The sequence below is a fragment of the Bos javanicus genome, chromosome 3 (assembly GCF_032452875.1).
Source record: "Bos javanicus breed banteng chromosome 3, ARS-OSU_banteng_1.0, whole genome shotgun sequence".
NCBI classification, from domain to species: Eukaryota; Metazoa; Chordata; class Mammalia; order Artiodactyla; family Bovidae; genus Bos; species Bos javanicus.
In genome coordinates this window covers 92,960,521-92,978,797 of record NC_083870.1, presented here as the reverse complement: position 1 = coordinate 92,978,797, position 18,277 = coordinate 92,960,521, and the positions used below count along the sequence as shown (strand labels likewise).

Genomic DNA, 18,277 nt, shown 5'->3' with positions numbered 1-18,277 from the left:
TCTGCCTGGCCTGACTCTCTTGGCAGCCTCGGGTGAGTCACCTCTCTGAGCCTCAGTCCCTTCCCCTGTAAAGGATGTTCCTTCCTTCACTTCCTTCCTCTGTAACATGGGGCCATTGCACTTACCTTGCTGAGCGCTTGCTGGTGTCTCACAAGCTCCATAGGAGCCATAAAGCATGGGCTGCAGCAGATTTTCTGGCAGGGTGTGTGGACAGAGCTCAGACTGGACCCAGGAGGCTGGGGTTCTCCCTTGCCAGTCACTGACCTTCTCTGTCACTTTGGACACATCACATCCCCACCGGGCCTCTCTCCTCATTTTGAAGATGAGGGGTTGGTCAGGCAGTTGACCTAACAAGTACTTGCTGTGGCCCTACTGTGTACAGGGTTCTATGCAGACAGGCTCGTGTTTCCTCGCTCCCATCTCTGTTCCACTGATGTATGTGACAAACATAGGTTGAGCACCTCTGTGTGCCCGGCGCTGCCCTAGGAGCTGGGCAGTCAGCACGGAGGACAGGGCAGGACCTGCCCTCGGGGGCGAACGTGCCAGTGGGACCTTCCCCAGCTCATTCCTCCACGGGCGCAGGTGGGAGGCAACGTCTCCGTTCAAACCTGGCACATCCCCCAACTCCTCCCTTGCCTGCAGCCCCATTCTCCATGCCCATTAGGCTGGACTAGGGGGTGTGGATGGAGGCTGAAAAGGGTTGCAGAAATGGAGTCTGTCTGGTCCTTCCTCCATCTGTGAAGGTGGGGCTGGGGTGGAGCGAGGGATCTCAGGGGGCCCTCTCAGCCCCGAGGGTCTGGGTCACGGGGGACCACAAGAGCCATCAGGAACAGAGGATGGAGAGGCGGGGGGAGGGGGTCCCTGGAGGACAGATCCAAGTATGCATCCACCATCAAGGGGACCCTGGGCACAAGGGGAGATACTGAAACCAATTCACCCCTCCTGGCAGGTGGAATTCAGGTTGAGGAGGGGGTCAATGCCATGGGCTCCTGTCCTGGCGGTAGAAACAGGGCAGCTGGGGCTGCAGTGGCAGAGCAGCAGGGGGCCGGGTCGCCACCCCCACTACGGGCACTCCTTCCTGCCCGCCTGGGTCTGGCTGCCTAGGACTCAACCAAACAGGCTCCATCTTGCATGGTTCTGGGCCTCCTGCTGGCTGCCCTGGGATGGAGAGAGCTAGGAACAGGCAGCGGCCTGAATGTGAGTGAAGGGGGAGTCACAGGCAGAGGGACCTGGAAACTCTGAAGTGGCCGGCAGAGAAGGCCGCCCCTCACTTCCACTGTGGGGCATCCATGTGGACAGCGTGGCAGGAGACACACAATGTGAGAGAAGCTTGAAGCAACCGGCTGGGGCCTGGCTTCCCATCGCAGAGGAAAACAATCATTGGCGCACAGGGCTGGGAGAGTCCACTTTCCGACAGGGAGATCCGAGTCAACACCACACCCCTCCACCAACCCCACTCCAAACACACATAAATGCTGCATAAAATAGTACTCGGGGGAAAAACCCAACTGGCCGCTCTCCCCAAAACCTCTTCCCACTGACCTCCTCTAGGCCTGCTTCTCAGCCCTCTTCTGCACCTTGGGCAAGTCCCCTTGGGCCCCTAGACCACAGAGAATCAGATAGGAGTGAGGAAGGAGGATAGGGAGAGAAGACAGCCTCCTTATCTGGGGTCAGACCTCACAGCTTAAAGAGAGAGGGAACAAGAGCATGGAGGAAAAACAGAAGCAAACGCAGTGAACTTGGAGGAGTGGAGAAAGGGAGGAAGGAGAGAATTGGAGGAGGAGGGAGGGAGGGAAAGGACGCTATGGAGAAATGGGAAGACAGGGAGAGGGAGCGGGGAGGACACAGGAAAGGGAGATGGGGGCCAGAGGGCCCCTGATGGGGACGGAGGCCAGGCGCCGTGGAGGTGGCCCGTCTCAGCGTGGCCTGGACAAAGGCTAGGGCTGCCGGGCGGTCTGCGTGGCTGGGCGGGGAGGGCAGTGCGGTCACTGTCTCTGCAGGCCTGTGGGTCTGCACTCTGGGTTCTTCTTAGGGAACCCCTGGGCTAACTCAGCTCCACTGCCCAGAGAGGCTCCCCAGGTGAGAAGCACCATGCCCTCCATCTGACCCTGGTCCTCCTGGGGGTGTGGGGTGAGCAGCAGGTGTGCCTCCTCGCAGGGGCAGGAATCCCCATGCCCTCAGTGCCCCTCTGAGGCCGAGTCCCTGGCACAGGGGCAGAGCTCAGGAGGGGCACGGATGTTTTCTAAATAAAGGAGGCAGAGAGCCCTGGCCAGGGAGGGGCTCAGGTCCAGTCTCCCAGCGGGCTCTGCCCTGGGGTCCCACCTGCCGCTGTGCACCCTTAGAACTGGAGGGAACCTGAGGTCTCAGGCATCAGGACAGATGCATCCTGATGATGCCAGGAGGAGGATCAGAGGCTCCGAGGAGACCCCAGCAGGGGAGAGGAGCAATCCCTGTTCAGGGTAGCTCACGAAAATTGTGACCTACGGAGCCCCATGGCGACTGGCTCTGGGCCCCCGCCTGTTCTCCAGTCCTGTCCTCTCTCTCTGCCCTTTGTTCCTCCTGCCTTTGTCTCCTTTTCTCCCTCTCTCCATCTCTCTGAAATTAAATGGGATCCAACTGCCAGTTCCCTGTGTGTTCTCCTGCTCACGGCTCGGCCCTTTTCATTATTAATAGAAATATGTTCTCATTGTACAGTTTAATTCTGCTTATCTGGAGTGGATTAAGTGCTCACAATGACAAGCAGTATTGATTCCTGAGCATCCCTTTTGCCATGACCTAATTAGTTCCACAAACCCAGTGGGGGATGGGACGAGGGGGCGAGGGGAGCCTGGGTGGGAGTCAGGAGCCCTGGGTCCCCATCACACATGCCAATGTGATGAGTGACATCGGGCCCATAGCTCCCTGTGAGGGGCTTGGACTGGCCTGCCCTCCGGGAGACTGGGGCCAGGAGAGGAGGAGGGGGCCAGGTCACCCTGAGTCTTTGAGGGGTCAGAGGGGTGAGAGCATGTGCTCTGGGGCCTGAGGCCTGGGTTTGGATCCCAGCTTAACTTCTGCTGGCTGTACTGTGAGGACAAGGGACTTACCTTCACCGTCCCTCAGTCTCTGCATCTGTGAAACGGGAGGAACTGTCAGTCTGGCTGTGGCAGTAAACACGTGGCCCTTGCAGTCTGGGGCACCTGAGGAGGGTTCCACGCAGGGATGGTACACAAGGCTGTGAGCTGGCTGTAAGGCAACAAAGTCAGGACAGTGCAGTGTCCTGACTTTCCTGAGAGTGGGAGTGATTCCAGCACCAGCCCTTGACTGAAGGGGAGAACGTGGGCCGTGTGAGAAGGCCCTTGACCTTCACAGGAAGACATGGGTCTCAGGGGCACACCCTCCACCTCCCTGCCATGCTAGGCTCCTCATGGGGTGCGGACAGCCAGGAGTCAGCGGCAAGGGAGCCCCAGAGATGGGTCGGCCCTGGACAAGTGCAGGCAGAGCGTCCATCTGGTGTGAATGAGCTGACCCAGGAAGCACACGCAGGCCAGTGCAGAGCAGCTGTCACAAGCCCCCATGGATTATGGGGCGGGATCGGCCACGCATCACGGGTTCTGCCCCACTTGGTTGGGTGGCCCCTCTGAATCCTAGTTACCGCTCTTCTTAATAAAGAAGAGGTTGACTGGATCTTTGCATCCTGCTTAGCCTAAACTAACCATGCAGTACGAAAGCATGGCGTCCTTTTGACCTGGGTTTAGATCCCAGCTGCTCCTCTCACCTAAACTGGGATAGAAAGACCCTCCACGGGGCTGTTTCCCAGAGCACGGGTGGTGTGGGGTGGAGGAGAGCCCTGCACACAGTGGGTGCTCAGTAAGCATGACCTCCTTTGCTTCACTTCACTTCAGCAGTGACAAGGCAAAAATTTTCCTTGAGGATTTTTTTTTTTTTTAAACCAGGTGACCTTCAGGGTGACGTGGTGAGACACAGGACACTGTTCAGACACCAGCACAGGCCCGGGCTGTGGGGAGGGAGGGAGGCAGGCAGCGGAGGGCGGCAGCCTTGTAGGAAGGGAGCCTTGGTGCGCTCAGAGTTGGCCTCCTCTCCCCATCCTCCCGAGCTACTCAGGAAGCACGGGGCTCTGTGTACAAAGGAGGTTCTCCGCACTTCCGTCTTCAGGGGCCCTGCCTCTCTGCCCCTTGCCTGCCGGGGCTGTCCGGGCTCTGTCCCTGGAAGGCCTTGCCTGTTTACCTAAAGCCAGCCTCAGAAGCGAAGTGTGTTTTTCCACCAACCGAGGAGTCAGTGCAGAGAGCAAAGGTCTGGGTCATATTGGAATTCCAATTTCAATCCCAGCCTTGGTCTGCTTGCCTGCCAGCGGGCAAGAGCTTTTGCCTTTCATTGACGTCCTGGGACCAGTGCTGGTGTCCGTAAGGCCCACAGCACGTGGTGGGACCATGTGACGGGGTTCCCACCGACAGAAGCCAGGGACCGAGCTGGGCTCTGCACCCTGCCCTGTTACGCCCTCCTCCACCGCTCTCTTGGTCTCAGCCTCTAGGCTGAATCACAAAGCAGCCCCCAAGTCTCATTTCCAGTTTTTAATGTTTTTCTTGTAAAACCAAAAATATAAAACTGGCAGGGGAATGGAAAACAAGTTCTGTACAATTTATATACACGAGGTCTGTGATTTCAAAACCATTGGGGAGACAAGAGGAAAGACACAGTCAAGGGATGTCATAGGTCACGGATCCTGACGGGCACCTCTGAGCGCCTGGCTGGGGCTTAGAGGCTCACTCGTGGCCAGACCCGGCCGCGTTCTGGGGAGCAGTGGCCTGGCTGCTCCGGCTGGCTGCCCCGAAGGTGGGAACAGCCAGCAGGTGGGAGGGTAGCATCGGCAGTGGAGGGCGGGCAGGTATGGGCAGCATTCAGGTGTCTGTGTAGATGGAAGGGATGTGACTCAGGCAGTGGTCAAAAGCCCCATTAGGAAAGAAGCCGCAGTCCTCGGGGCCGCTGGACACGACGTCCTCAGATGACTGTGGTGGCAGCGTGGTGGGACACGGGGCCTCGGCCAGGGCCTCGTAGCCTGTGGATGTGGGGGACAGGGTCCAGGCTGGAGAACTCGCACCAATCCACATGCGAGCAAACAGAACACACCCGTCCGTGTTCCCCCGCTCCCGCCCACCCCCAGTACACCCTTGGTGAGGCTCACACCTGCCTCTGGTGTACGTGTGTGACATGTGTCCATGTCACAGAACAGTATACTGTTCTTAAACACACAGCCACACACCTGCACACAAGCACCTTCATACGAAATGGCCCAAACTTGCTAATACACAACCATGCACTCACATGTGTGCACACACACAAAGGAGGGATCACAGGAGGAGGACATGTGTGCACAGAGCGGGTGTGAACGTCAGCACAAACGCGATGTGGAGCACACGTGTCAGGGAGTTCCTTACACACACAGGGCGCTCACACTGCCAGGAAGCACCCGTGCTGGCCCTACACGCACATGCATACACGTGCCCACACAGACTCGCCCCACAAACACGTGGAGAAGGAAGACATGTGCACACCTGGGAGCATGTGTGTGTGAGCAGGGACACACAGGCTCACATGCAGATGACCCACAGGTTTGTGTGTGCTCAGCTGTGCCTTGGTGCCCATCCCTCCACCCCCTGCTGCACGCCCACAGCTGCCCAAAGGGCCTTGGGACTGGGTACCAGTCTCCCCTTTGGCTGGTGCCCCCCATCCTGCCCAGTCCTTGTAGCTTCCAGCTGGATCTGAGCCCTGAGGCTGATCTGGGAATTTCCGTACCCTGCTTCTGATGCTCTTACTCGGACCAGGCCCTGTGCTCTGGGCCCGATTCCACCTGGGCTGTATGCAGCCCTCCCCTCTCCCTGGGTTCTCCATCCCAACATGCGCAAAGCACACAGCACAGGAGTGGGAAGGAGGCAGGCAGGAGAGGCTTACCTGGGGCAGGTAAAGGTGCACTAAGGCCATGATAGCCATTGGGCCGCAGGGGGTTGAAGCCATGGGCCTCCCCCGCCAGTCCATCCCCACTGGCTGCCTGCTCGGCCGACCGGTAGCAGTCACCATAGGGGAAGCAACTCTGGATGGAGTGGAAGCTGCCCTGGTAGCCTGCAGGGGGAGGCGGCAGGGGCTGCATTCAGAGGGAAAACGCCCAGAGAGGGAGGAGGGGGCCGTCCCCCCGTGCGGCTCAGCCTCCCGCACTGGCCTGTGGCCTGGTGGGTGTGAATGGGAGGAGAGAGCCCCAGGCCAGAGGAGGTGCCGGGGTCCTACCCTGGAGCGAGCTGGGCAAAGCACTGTCACGTGGCTGCACCTGCCAGCAGTGCTCGCAGGGCAGGGACTCTGGGTCCTCCGTGCCTTTCTAAGATACCCCGTCACTCACACTTCCTCCAAAGAGCCAGCCGCCCCACCCCCAGCCACTGCTACCCACGATGCTCCCTTTGATGCCCGGTGGATGGGACAAACTCTTCTTCACCGCTCATGACAAATTTGCTCCTGGAAGAGACCCCCCTGTGAGGCAAACCGGGTCACCTGTCTCTCACCTCCCAGTGTGACCCTCAGTGCCAGCCACGACCCTCGGTGCCAGCCATCATTCCAGGTACCTGACTGCCACCCTGTGGGCCAGTGTCTCCTTCCTCTCATGCAGCCTGAGCAGGAGTCACTGGGTTATCTGGAAAGGGCCCCCTCCATCCTGACCAGAGCTTACCTTGAGGGCTGGGCAGAGGCTGGGGTGGAGGGCTCTGAAAGGGCGGGTAGGGTGGCTTGCTGGGGAGCGTGGGAAAGGGCTGGCCCCCCGGAGAATGGCTCTGGGAGGATGGTGGCAGTGGGGGTGGCCCAAGCCCCTTCAGTGGACTGACCATGGGCGAGAGGAGGCCAGGTCCCAACCTGGAGAGAAGAGAGACAGCCAAGGTTCATAGAGGTTGTCCGAGTTAGTCCCAGACACACAGCACTGACCTCATGGGTTCTGGTGAGCGTAAGATTAAATAAAGCAATGTAGACACAGCATCAGTACGATGTCAGAAACATTCTTAGCCACTCCGTGAATCATCAGCATTATCATCAAGATGAAGGAAGGAAAACCAGCAGTTAGGCCTGTTGTCCAAGTTGGCCTTTAGTCTCTTGCATGGTGTACTTTTATGGATTTTCTGTCTACATCTCTCGCCATCTCTCTTCCACTTGCATACATCCTGTGATGGGGGACTCACCACCTCCCTTTGTACAGAGCCTAAAGGACACTCACATTCTGAAATAAGACCACAGTGGCTAACAGTTGTTAGCCCTGAATCCAGCTGAGCCCCAGCAGGATGTCTAACCAGGCTGCACATCACTGGACACCAGGTCCCTTCCTTGCGCCGCCTTCCTGAGCCCTTGAGGTCTGCTCACACGAACCACAATGACCCTGGGGTCAGGGGGACCCTGGGCTGAAGGCTCACAGCCTCTGAACTACTTATGTGCAATGACTGCAGAAAAACGGAGAGTGTGGAGGTTCAGAGTCTTTATTTTCTTCTTTGCATTAATGGCTATGTTGGACTGTTCATGTTAGAATACCCCATATACTCACTGCCGTAGCTCCATGTAACCTCTCCAGGCTAGCCATGTTGTCCCTGCCCACCCTCTAAGACTCGAGGAAGCATGACAGATCAGTGTCTTTCTCAAAACGGAGAAAGGAGATCTGGGGAGAGGTTGGTGGTCTTCACATCTGTAGCTCTGCAGGGTCCCCATCTGCCCTCTCTAACATGGGCCTCCTGCTGTCACTGCCCCTGTGGTGACGCTGCACTGTCGTCATTCCAATGTCTGGGACGCACACCCCTGTGAGTGCGCTGAAGACAGCAGAGGAGGGCCTCCACATCGGGACCCTGGTCCCCAGGCCAGGATCTGAGACACTGGAGGTAAGGCCAGCCTCCTGAAGTTAATGAAATGATCTTCTTCAAGGCTCCATGAGTTAACCGCCATTATCACCATCATTAATATTTCTAAGCCTGTTCTCACAGGGTCATCAAGTGGGTCTACAACTGTGCTCTATAAACTGTGGAGGGCGGTGTACAAGCCATGTGTCCTCAAAACCAGTTCTCCGGGCTGAGGCTGAGCCCAGGCGTGGCCAGGAGGGTGGCTCCTCCTCCCTCCAGCCTGCTGCGTGGTACCCTCCCGTCTTATGCCAACCCCATGGTGGCACCCACACTCCAGCTTTGCCCCTACTTCCTGTCCATCCCCTCTGTTGGGATAGACCCCGCGGGGAGGGCCAGGCCCAGTCTTCTCAGTCACTCCCTGCTCAGCACCAGGCCTGGCACACAGCAAACAGCTGATAAATACTAACAAATGGGTTTCTGAATCACTCAACTACAAAATCCAGAGATTAACAGCACTGCAGACTTAAGGAGAACCAGATCTGAAGGGGAAAAAACATGCATTTTCAAAGTTTGTTTTTCCTGTCTCAAACCTGCCATAAATTCACATTTGCCACCTTCACAGCCAGTGAAATTAAACAGAACACGACTCTCTCCGAATGGACAGGGAGGCTGAGGTTCTACCCCTCTACCTGAACTCTAAAGGAAAAAGGATCGTCTGGAGCGCCTCTTCTGAGTCATGCAAATGATCCCTAAATCAAATATTTTTGCTTCAATTGGAACCTATAAAAATTAATAAAAACCTCACTGGCCTGGCAGACGAGGGCTTCATACTTCGTACATGGCTGGGGACGGAAAAAAAAAAAAAAAAAACCCACCCTATTGGGCGTCTTCTCTGAGCCAGGGTAAATAAATTTGGTCATGAAGTCAGGCCCTCTTAGCATATTTTTGAGTGAATCAGATAATTCTGTCAAGCTATTTAACGTCCCAGCAAACCGCCAGGGAGCCACGAGTGGCCTTCCTTGTTGACTTTGGCAGGAAAAGGAGGCTGAAGGCTTTCCCCCCTTCCTCTCCTCTTCTCAGGGGCTGAAAAAAGAAACCCATTCAAGCTGGGCCCGGTCCTGGTGTCAGGCATGAGGGCCCTTCTCTCAGGCAGCCCCGGGGGAGCCTGGGCGCCTGGCTGGTGGGGATGGCTTGCCTGTCGCTCCCGCAGGCGCGGGTGGCCAGGCGGGCTGGGGGTCCCGTCTCAGTCTTGTCATCACTCTGCCTCTCACTGCAGGAATTCCTGATGGGCACTTACGCAGGCAGCAGGCAGGTGATGAATGAGGCGGAGCAGAGTGAGCAGGCCCGAGTGGGGAAAGGCTTCTGTGGTTTATTTGTCTTTGGTTGGAGATGTCTGGGGGCTGGGTGAGCAGGTGGCCTGAGCCGGTGGGTGGGTGGGTGAGGGAGGGACAGGAGGTTGGTGTCCATGGAGCCTGTACCAGCTGACACACACAGTATCAGGCATGTGCACCTGACCCTCACCACTTCCACAGAGAAGGGTATTCTAATGCCCATTTTACAGAAGAGCAAACTAAGGCTCCAGTAAGACTTGATTTTCTGGGTTCCCCTTGGTACTCCATCAGGCTGCCTCTTTGTGGCTCTTTGGCATCACAGCCCGACTTCCCTGCTCCATGAACACCTAGGGCACTCCCTGCACGCCCACGGGTTCCGCTCTGACAAGCTCTCCTCTCCCCACCCAGCCAGACTGTCCTCAAGTCCCGCTCACTCCATGGGACTCTCGCCTGCTGGGGGTCCCTCCTCCCTCCCACCGGCACTGGCTTGGGCTGCCATCCACTCGCTGTGGACACTGCAGTCCAGCCCCACACCGCAAGCTGTGTCTTCTCATTCCCAAACCTGACTTGCTCACTGCTCAACACCTTGCAGACAAGTCCTGTCACAGGCCTTGTGGTCTGGCCCTGGTGACCTCTCTCCTGAGGTCACCCCACATGAAGGTGCAGCTTCCAGAACACACTGAGCTCTCACCACACCTGCCCTTCCTCCCAACCTCTCCACTTCTACTTAACCTTGGAGGCCCCACATAGCATCACCTCCCGGAAGCCCTCCCTGACATATTCCCCCACTGCACTGGGTTCTTCTCCGGCTTTCCACAGCCTCTTCTTTCTTCCCAGAGAGTTACTTGCCCAGTGTGGGAAATCCCTGTAGGTCTATCACAGGGAGCTTCACCAGGGCTGCGGGAATCAGTGGCCCCATACCAGGGCATCAGCAACGGACACTGAGAGAACAGGTGAGTGAGTAGCAGGAGAAGCCCTGGACAACAAACTGGGTGATGAACGCAGGCCAGCGGCCCCAGGAACAAGCAGGCCAAGGCCAAAGCCAAGGCTTTGACCTTGAAAAGGAAGGACAGGGAAGGAGGAAGGTGATGGGATCAGGCTTCGGGGGACAAGTTTGCTCAAGTCCTGCTGGTGATGAGCAAAAGTAGCAGGAAGGGTAGGGGGAAGGGCTGTGAGGCTTCCCTCTACTCATTTGCAAGGAAAAGATTTCCCAAGGATTCAGTCAGTTCAGTTCAGTTGCTCAGTCGTGTCCGACACTTTGTGACCCCATGAACCACAGCACGCCAGGCCTCCCTGTCCATCACCAACTCCTGGAATTCACTCAGACTCACATCCATTGAGTCAGTGATGCCATCCAGCCATCTCATCCTCTGTCATCCCCTTCTCCTCCTGCCCCCAATCCCTCCCAGCATCAGAGTCTTTTCCAATGAGTCAACTCTTCACATGAGGTGGCCAAAGTATTAGTTTCAGCTTCAGCATCAGTCTTCCCAATGAACACCCAGGACTGATCTCCTTTAGGATGGACTGGTTGGATCTTCTTGCAGTCCAAGGGACTCTCAAGAGTCTTCTCCAACACCTCAGTTCAAAAGCATCAATTCTTCAGCGCTCAGCTTTCTTCACAGTCCAACTCGCACATCCATACATGATCACTGGAAAAACCATAGCTTTGACTAGATGGACCTTTTGTCGGCAAGGTAATGTCTCTGCTTTTTTTAATATGCTGTCTAGGTTGGGCATAACTTTCCTTCCAAGGAGTAAGCGTCTTTTAATTTCATGGCTGCAGTCACTATCTGCAATGATTTTGGAGCCCCCAAAAATAAAGTCTGACACTGCTTCCACTGTTTCCCCATCCATTTGCCATGAAGTAATGGGACCAGATGCCATGATCTTCATTTTCTGAATGTTGAGCTTTAAGCCAACTTTTTCACTCTCCTCTTTCACTTTCATCAAGAGGCTTTTGAGTTTCTCTTCACTTTCTGCCATAAGGGTGGTGTCATCTGCATATCTGAGGTTACTGATATTTCTCCCGGCAATCTTGATTCCAGCTTGTGCTTCTTCCAGCCCAGTGTTTCTCATGATGTACTCTGCATATAAGTTAAATAAGCAGGGTGACAATATACAGCCTTGATGTACTCCTTTTCTTATTTGGAACCAATCTGTTGTTCCATGTCCAGTTCTAACTGTTGCTTCCTGACCTGCATATAGGTTTCTCAAGAGGCAGATCAGGTGGTCTGGTATTCCCATCTCTTAAAGAATTTTCCACAGTTTATTGTGATCCACACAGTCAAAGGCTTTGGCATAGTCAATAAAGCAGAAATAGATGTTTTCCTGGAACTCTCTTGCTTTTTCAATGATCCAGCAGGTGTTGGCAATTTGATCTCTGGTTCCTCTGCCTTTTCTAAAACCAGCTTGAACATCTGGAAGTTCACAGTTCACGTATTGCTGAAGCCAACAATTAATACATTCTTCATTTCTAGACGATTAAGTGACCACAAAGGGAACCACATTGTATGGAGGAAAAGGCCCCCTTCCTGCAGGGGTCCTGCAGGAAAGCTTTCTGGACAGCCCCGGCCAGTGGTCACGGCTGCAGGGCCAGAAGTGGGGACAAGGCCTAGGTGGGCATCTATGGAGTGGGCAGTAGGGGCAAATAATCTGCTCACCAAACACAGAGTATAAGCCAAAGAGAAGTCAGGGTGAGGCTCCCAAGAAGGCTTGGGTGCAGCAGCCCAGCCCACAGGGTCTGGGTCAGGGTCAGGGGTAGGGGGGATGCAGCACCTTCCCGGGGCCACCCCCACTGGGGAGGCGAGGGGGCACGAGGTGAGGTGCCAGGAAGCCCCGTGATATCATCCACCAGCTAGGATGTCTATGAGGCAAGGAGGAAATCGTGCCCAGTGAGTATCTGGTACACACAGTAGGTGCTGCATAAATGCTGGCTACTTTCATTATCAGTAACAACCATTTAGTGTGCGGGACGCCTGCCCTCACCTGCCACCCATGCAGGTGCCCATCTGCTGTCCCAGAGGAGGACTGGCTTGCTATACATACCCATCCCGGGTGCTCTCAGCCGTGGGCAGAGGGGACAGATGGTGGTGGGAACTGGTGGTGGCGTCCAGTGGGTGGTGCCTGGAAGGGACATCATGCATAGAGGGCAGGATGCTTGCTGCCAGCCCATTATGGGGGGTGATGGAGCCAGGATACATGCCTGCAGGGAAGCAAACAATTATCACTGGACTTTGGCCGCTCCCTAGAGATGGCTGTGGTCACCCCAGGAACTGTGCCTGCTTATGGAGACAGAAAGACAAGAAGGGAAACCAGCATTGTATTCCTAGATGGTTAGGAGCACAGACAGGGGGAGATAATGGCCCCACTGTGCTCTGTTCATGCTGCAGCTGAAGGGTTGTATGCGGGGCTGAGGTCCATGCTGAGCACAGAGGTGGACTGACATGGGGCTGTCAGAGGTGTGGGGTGGTTGGACCCTGTGAGAGTGTGTGTGTGTGTGTGTGTGTGTGTGTGTGTTTACTGAGGCAGAGGCAGATTTGAATGGAGTAAGCCGCCTCAAATCTCGAGCTGTTCTGGGAAAGAAGGGGCTTGCTCCATGTAGCTCCAGTAGACAGAGACCCTGGGATGAAGGGAAGCTTGAGAGAAGCAGATTGGACCTGGCTGTTCCTTCTAACAGGCAGATTTGTGGTAGGGTCACAGGTTGCCCTTGGAGAAAATGCACTGCTCTTCCCCAGAGGTGTGCGAGGAGAGCCTGGATGTCTGCCGTGAGGGGTTCCAGAGACAGGATGGCTGTGCTAGCTGGATGGCAGGTTGGCCTGGGAGACCTGGGAAAAGGGATGCCACAGACGGTTGTGTAGGATGTACACTGTACAAGGGTGTCGACTGAGCACAGGTGTCAGCCATGTTCGAGTCTCAGATTCTAAACCTCTGGAAGATGCCTGCAAGAGGGAGCACCTTTTACTACCAAAGGTCTTTCCCTTGTTAAGAAGACGGGTCGGATAATGAATCAAATGGGGGACACACGTTGCCCAGGACAGGGGGGTCAACGTGTGTCATGACTGACACATGTCAGTCACATGTTGCTCCAGGGACCCCACTGAGGGCTTGAGAGTACTGACCAAGGCCAGCGCTTCCCAAAGACCTTCACAAGGAACCTGAATTAGAGAGGAAAACAAGCCCCTTCTCTGGGACTGGAGCCTGAGGAGGTCACACCAAGAGTTGCAATTTTTTGATGTTCCCTATTTTATCTGAAAAAAATGGGGCCAATTTGCACCCCCTTTTTAATCTGCCACATTTACCGATTTTCATAGAAATTGACATCATTTTCCCAGAAATCAATTCAAGTTGATGCCCTGGGAGGACTCTGTGGACCTGGGGACCGGGCCCTGAGCTGCACTGAGGCTGCATCAGGTATTCAGCCGTTATATTCTGAGTGTCACTCTGGTCATCCTGGATCCACACTCAATGCTCTCAGCACCTCATGAGGACCACTGGAAAACAGACCACACTCTTTTCAGGGGTGGGGGTCAAGGAGGAACTTTTCCTTTCTCAGGTGGTTGGGGTCCCAGGCCTGCGAGTCAGGGGACTATTACCAGGAATTGAGCAGGACAAGGGCAGGGATTGCAAGCTCAGTGCCTTAGGTGGCACAGCAGGGAGCAGAATGAGTGGCCTGGCAGGGGATAATGACAGGGAGTGGTGGGACTATGGCACCGCAGTGTGTAGACCAAGCAGTCTGCAGCCCTGGCCTAGAGTTAGAGCGATAGACGTTCAATGGAAGGGTTATATTCGGTGAAATTCTACTCCTACAATAAATGTGTTATTACTGACAACAATTCATTAAGAATATACTATACGTCAAGGTCTTTCCTCACACCATCAAGTTCAAGCATCTCAACAACTGTCAACTGGGGCGATAACATGATCTCATTTTAAGATGACGTCTTAAGAACTTCAGTAATTTGCCAAAAGTCATGCAATGGGCAGCTAATCAGTCCTCCCAAATGACACCAAGACAAAGTTCATTTAAAGTTAGGCTCCCGTTCAGGCGCTGGCCCGTCAGGCGAGGGGCCTCTGGCGCAGGCTTCGCTGCCAGGCTGTGAGACCCAGGCTCTGAATGGGCTCTTGGGGGCCCCCTGCCTCTCAGCCCCAGTCCCTCCTGGCCCCTGTCTTGGGGATCTCGGCTCCCACGGACACCACCACCCACCCATCCATCTGCCTCCTCCCTCAGCCGCACACCCCTCCCAGCTTGGGCAGGAAGGCGCGGGAGGGGGGCTTCTGCAGACGGGGCCTGACTCAGCGCTGCTCCTGCCTCGCTCTACTCACCACTCTCTGTAGCACCTCCTCGCCTGCCATCTTGAACCAATCTGGGGGCCTGACAGTTGGGAAGGCCTAGAATCCTGATAAATCCTGCTCCCTTTCCCTCAGCCGTGCTGACCTCATGCTTCTCACGTCCTCACTGCCCATCTCGTTACCTGGGGCGGCTTGAAGGAGGCCTGCCGGGGAAATTCCTGACGGTTTCCTGTGAGGAGAGCTAGTCCTTCCTGATGAGGGGCAAGCTCAGGGGAGCTTCACATAGTCAGACAGCGAAGACTGGAGGCCGCTCTCACCAGCCCCTCCCCAACCTCACCCCTCTGTTCTGGACTCTTCTGTCCACACTTTCCCCTGCCTTTGCCCGGCCCCAGTCCAGATGCCTCCCTGTCCAGCCCCCTGAGGGTAAATATACAGTGCGCTACCGAGTGTGTGAACCAGGCACGTTGAACATGCGGACAGACAGTGGGCAGGAAGAAGGGAACCACCGTTATCGTAATGAGCAGGCTGGCCCGTCCAATCTCTCCCCAGAACGCACCACTTCAGGCTGTAAATCAGCGTCATCAATCATCAGCCGTGAGTGCTTAACCTCTGGCCCTAACATCTGTTCCCAACTGTGCCTGAGGCATCCGCTGCAGGGTCTGCAGGAGAACCTGACGGCCCCAGGGGGACCCAGGACTCCTGAGCTTGCCTGGCTGGCCCTTTTCTCCCCGCTGTGCTGGAAGTAGCTCAAGGACAGAGACCCGCACAGAATCTGGAACACAATAGGTGCTCAGTATGGCAGGGTGGAGCAGAGGACCCTGGCGGGTTACAGTGCGTGGGGTCGCAAAGAGTCAGACACGACTGAGCACACGCACACGCACATGCACACGCACCCGCGCATGCGCACACACGCACATGCACACGCACACACACACGCGTGTGCGCACACACACACACACGCACGCACCATGGCAAAGGCAGCAGACAGCTTGTTAAGGGCATGGCCTGCAGCCAAATGGCCTGGATTCAAATCAGCCTCTGCCATTTACTAGTTGTGGAACCTCAGCAAAAAGTTACTTAAGCTCGCGAGGCTTCAGTTTCCTTGTCTGGAAGAGAAAGTGCATGCTAGTATGTACTTTATGAGGCTGACATGAGGATTATGTTAGTTAACACATACATGTACAGTCCCTAGAACAGCTCCTGGCATATATTCAGTAAACGATGGCTTTTGCATTATCACGAGATGGATGAGTAAACAGCTACTCTTCTCCTTCACCGTGAGCAACAATAATAATGATAAAATTCTCCATCACATTGGTTTTATATAATTATGTGACCATATCCACAATCACATTTGCTGTCACAGCAGATTGCTGGGGAGGGGTGGGGAACTCAGGCTCAAGCAGCAGAGACACTGCTGACCCACTGCTAGAGCAGGCCTGGGCAGGCTTCGTGTTACCCCAGTGCCCCTCTCATCCACAATGCCGCCTCAGAGACTGTTTCTCATCTGCAGCATGGGCTCACTGGGGACTGGATGAAATGATGTTGTAAAGTGACCAGCCCGAGAAGGTGCTCAAGAGATGTTACTGGTCCTGACTGCTCTCCCCGGGACAAGCCCTGGGCTAGTACCTGGGAGAACAGGCTTCCAAATGGGATCTGTTGCTGACCTTCCTGGATGACCTTAGGCCAGTCTTTTTCCTGTCCAGACCTGAGTCCTCCCATGGTGGAAACGATGCAGCTCTAGGACCTCTGACCCTCTGTCCCAGGGCAGCCATTGTTAACCAGTCCCAGCCCTCTTTCCTGCTAAGCCTCAGAAGCCTTCTCAACACAGAGCTCCAGCCCCAGGCAGCTGGCGTTTGAGACACAAACCTTCATCCCTAGATTGGGTCAACTCTAGGGCCTCTTCCCTACTAGGGTCCTTCTATTTTAGCAACTCTGACCCTATGAGCTGCAGCCATGGCAGAAGGGACCCCTAGTTGGAGGCAGGTGGGTATGGTCCCTCCTCCATGGACCCATCCTCCTGGGGTGTCCTCATCCTGTGGATCTGTCTGAGCACAGACCCTGTGTAGGGCTACCTAGAGAAAGGGAAAATACCTTCTTTTCCCAAGGCTATTTGGTAAGTGCTTTGATGGAGTTTTAAATATGCTACAACTTTAAGGCTGAGGGGGAAGAATTTTAAAAAAACTAGAAAATAAAAAATGTTTAAAATAGTTGGGGTAATTCAAGAAATCCCAGAGGACGGGAAAAGCTTTCTGCTCTGATACTGTGGTTTCTTCGGGGGTGGGGAAAGGGGCAGAGCACAAGAATTGTCAGCTGGAATCCACAGGCTACACTGCCCTTTGCTGGGCTGGGTTCCCAAGAAGCCAGGAATTCCTGCCGGGGCCTGAGACCTGCCCCGTGGCTGCTGGGAGGGGCAGACACGCTGCCTCAGCTGCACTGGAGGCTCTGAGCATCTAGATAGATGGGTGGCAGGGTCCCAGGGGTCTAGGGGGGGCCCTATCTTATGATGAGCTGGAAGCAATTACAGCCAAGCTGCCCATCCTCTCAGAGCTTCGGTTTTCTCTTCTGAAGTAAGGAATCGTGGTGGGGAGTACATGGGACTTTAAGTTGGGGCCCAGGCATGAACCCTGAGGTGGGTCCTGAAGAAAGTGCAGGACCTGTCATAGTGAAGGTGCAGGGAGTGGAGGCTGGCAAGGTGTGTACAGTGGTTCCCAGGCAAGAGGGAGCCTGGTGTGTTCAGGGAACTGCATCCAATGTGCCAAGGTTGGGGCAGGAGGCCATTAGGAATGCCTAGGCCCCAGGAGGCCTGGGCGGAGCCTGGGCTTCATCCCACAGGCAATGGTGAGTCACAGAGGAGTGGGTATGAAGGAACATACACCTGGGGAGATAAGCTGCCTGGGCAATGAAGTTCCAAGGAGTGGGCGCCTCCAGCAGGTCGTGCCCACATGGCCCCTGTTGCTCACGGAGCACGGCTGTCTGCCTGCAGGGCTGGGTGCAGAAAGGGCCCCCCCGGCCCTGCCTCCCCGCTTGCCTACCTGGGAGCAGTTCCTGGCCTAGGGCGCGGCCACCCTTCCCGTCGCTGGCAGCCAGCTGTGTGGACGTGTGGAGCTGCTGCAGGGCCAGACACTCGGTCAGGATGTCAGCCTCAGCGTCAGGGCCCGTGTGCAGCTGGGGAGTGAGCAGAGGGAGAGAGAGGGTTAGCACAAGATCACCTGCCCACCAGCAAGTCTCACTCTAGGGGACAGGGCAGGAAGGACGGTGGCTCCAGGGCACGACCCCTCCTTCACTGCCCCTCGGTTTCCTCAGCTGTCAAATGGAGCTAATTGTGGACACGGTGAGAGTGGCGTTAGTTCAAGGCTGAGAAGCAGATGCTCAGGCGAGATCGAGCATTCAATGATTTTAATAGGTGAGGGAGAGCTGGACGTGCTGGGAAAGCCACCAGACAGAAGGAAGAAGAGGGAGAGAGGAAGTTGGTGGGAGCTTCCTAGACTGGGAGCCCAGGGACCAGGGAGTCCTCAGGGCGCCTAAGTCTGCTGGAAGTCGGTGGAGTCCCAAGTCTCCCAGGAAGGGGTCTGGCTTCACATCCCTGCAGGGCCTGCCAGGCTCCATCATTAGCTGGGAGCCCCCGCCAGGGGCGTGGCCTTGGCACAGATGCCAGGAGGGCATCAAAGTGCAGCAGCTGGGCCTCCAGGAGGCTGGAGGTCTGTGGGGCTGGTTCTTGGGCCACGGCTGGGCTGACTGACACCGGGGGAGTAGGACACAGCGAATGTGCAGTAAGTGTCTTTCCCTCCTTCCTCCCCACTCCCA

At 55.8% G+C, this 18,277-nt stretch overlaps 1 protein-coding gene across 3 annotated transcripts in view; it reads right to left on the bottom strand.

Moving 5' to 3' along the window:
* Positions 1-4,553: 4,553 nt before the first annotated feature.
* GLIS1 (GLIS family zinc finger 1) overlaps positions 4,554-18,277 on the bottom strand; it is a 260,654-nt gene continuing 246,930 nt past the window's right edge. For all 3 annotated transcript variants that reach the window (XM_061411896.1, XM_061411897.1, XM_061411898.1), the window contains 5 exons: positions 17,506-17,638; positions 12,227-12,383; positions 6,710-6,888; positions 5,947-6,114; positions 4,554-5,053 (listed from right to left, as the gene is read on the bottom strand). In XM_061411896.1, the coding sequence (XP_061267880.1) occupies positions 4,896-5,053; positions 5,947-6,114; positions 6,710-6,888; positions 12,227-12,383; positions 17,506-17,638 (795 nt within the window). In that variant the 3' untranslated portion in view covers positions 4,554-4,895. The remainder of the gene's footprint in view (positions 5,054-5,946; positions 6,115-6,709; positions 6,889-12,226; positions 12,384-17,505; positions 17,639-18,277) is intronic.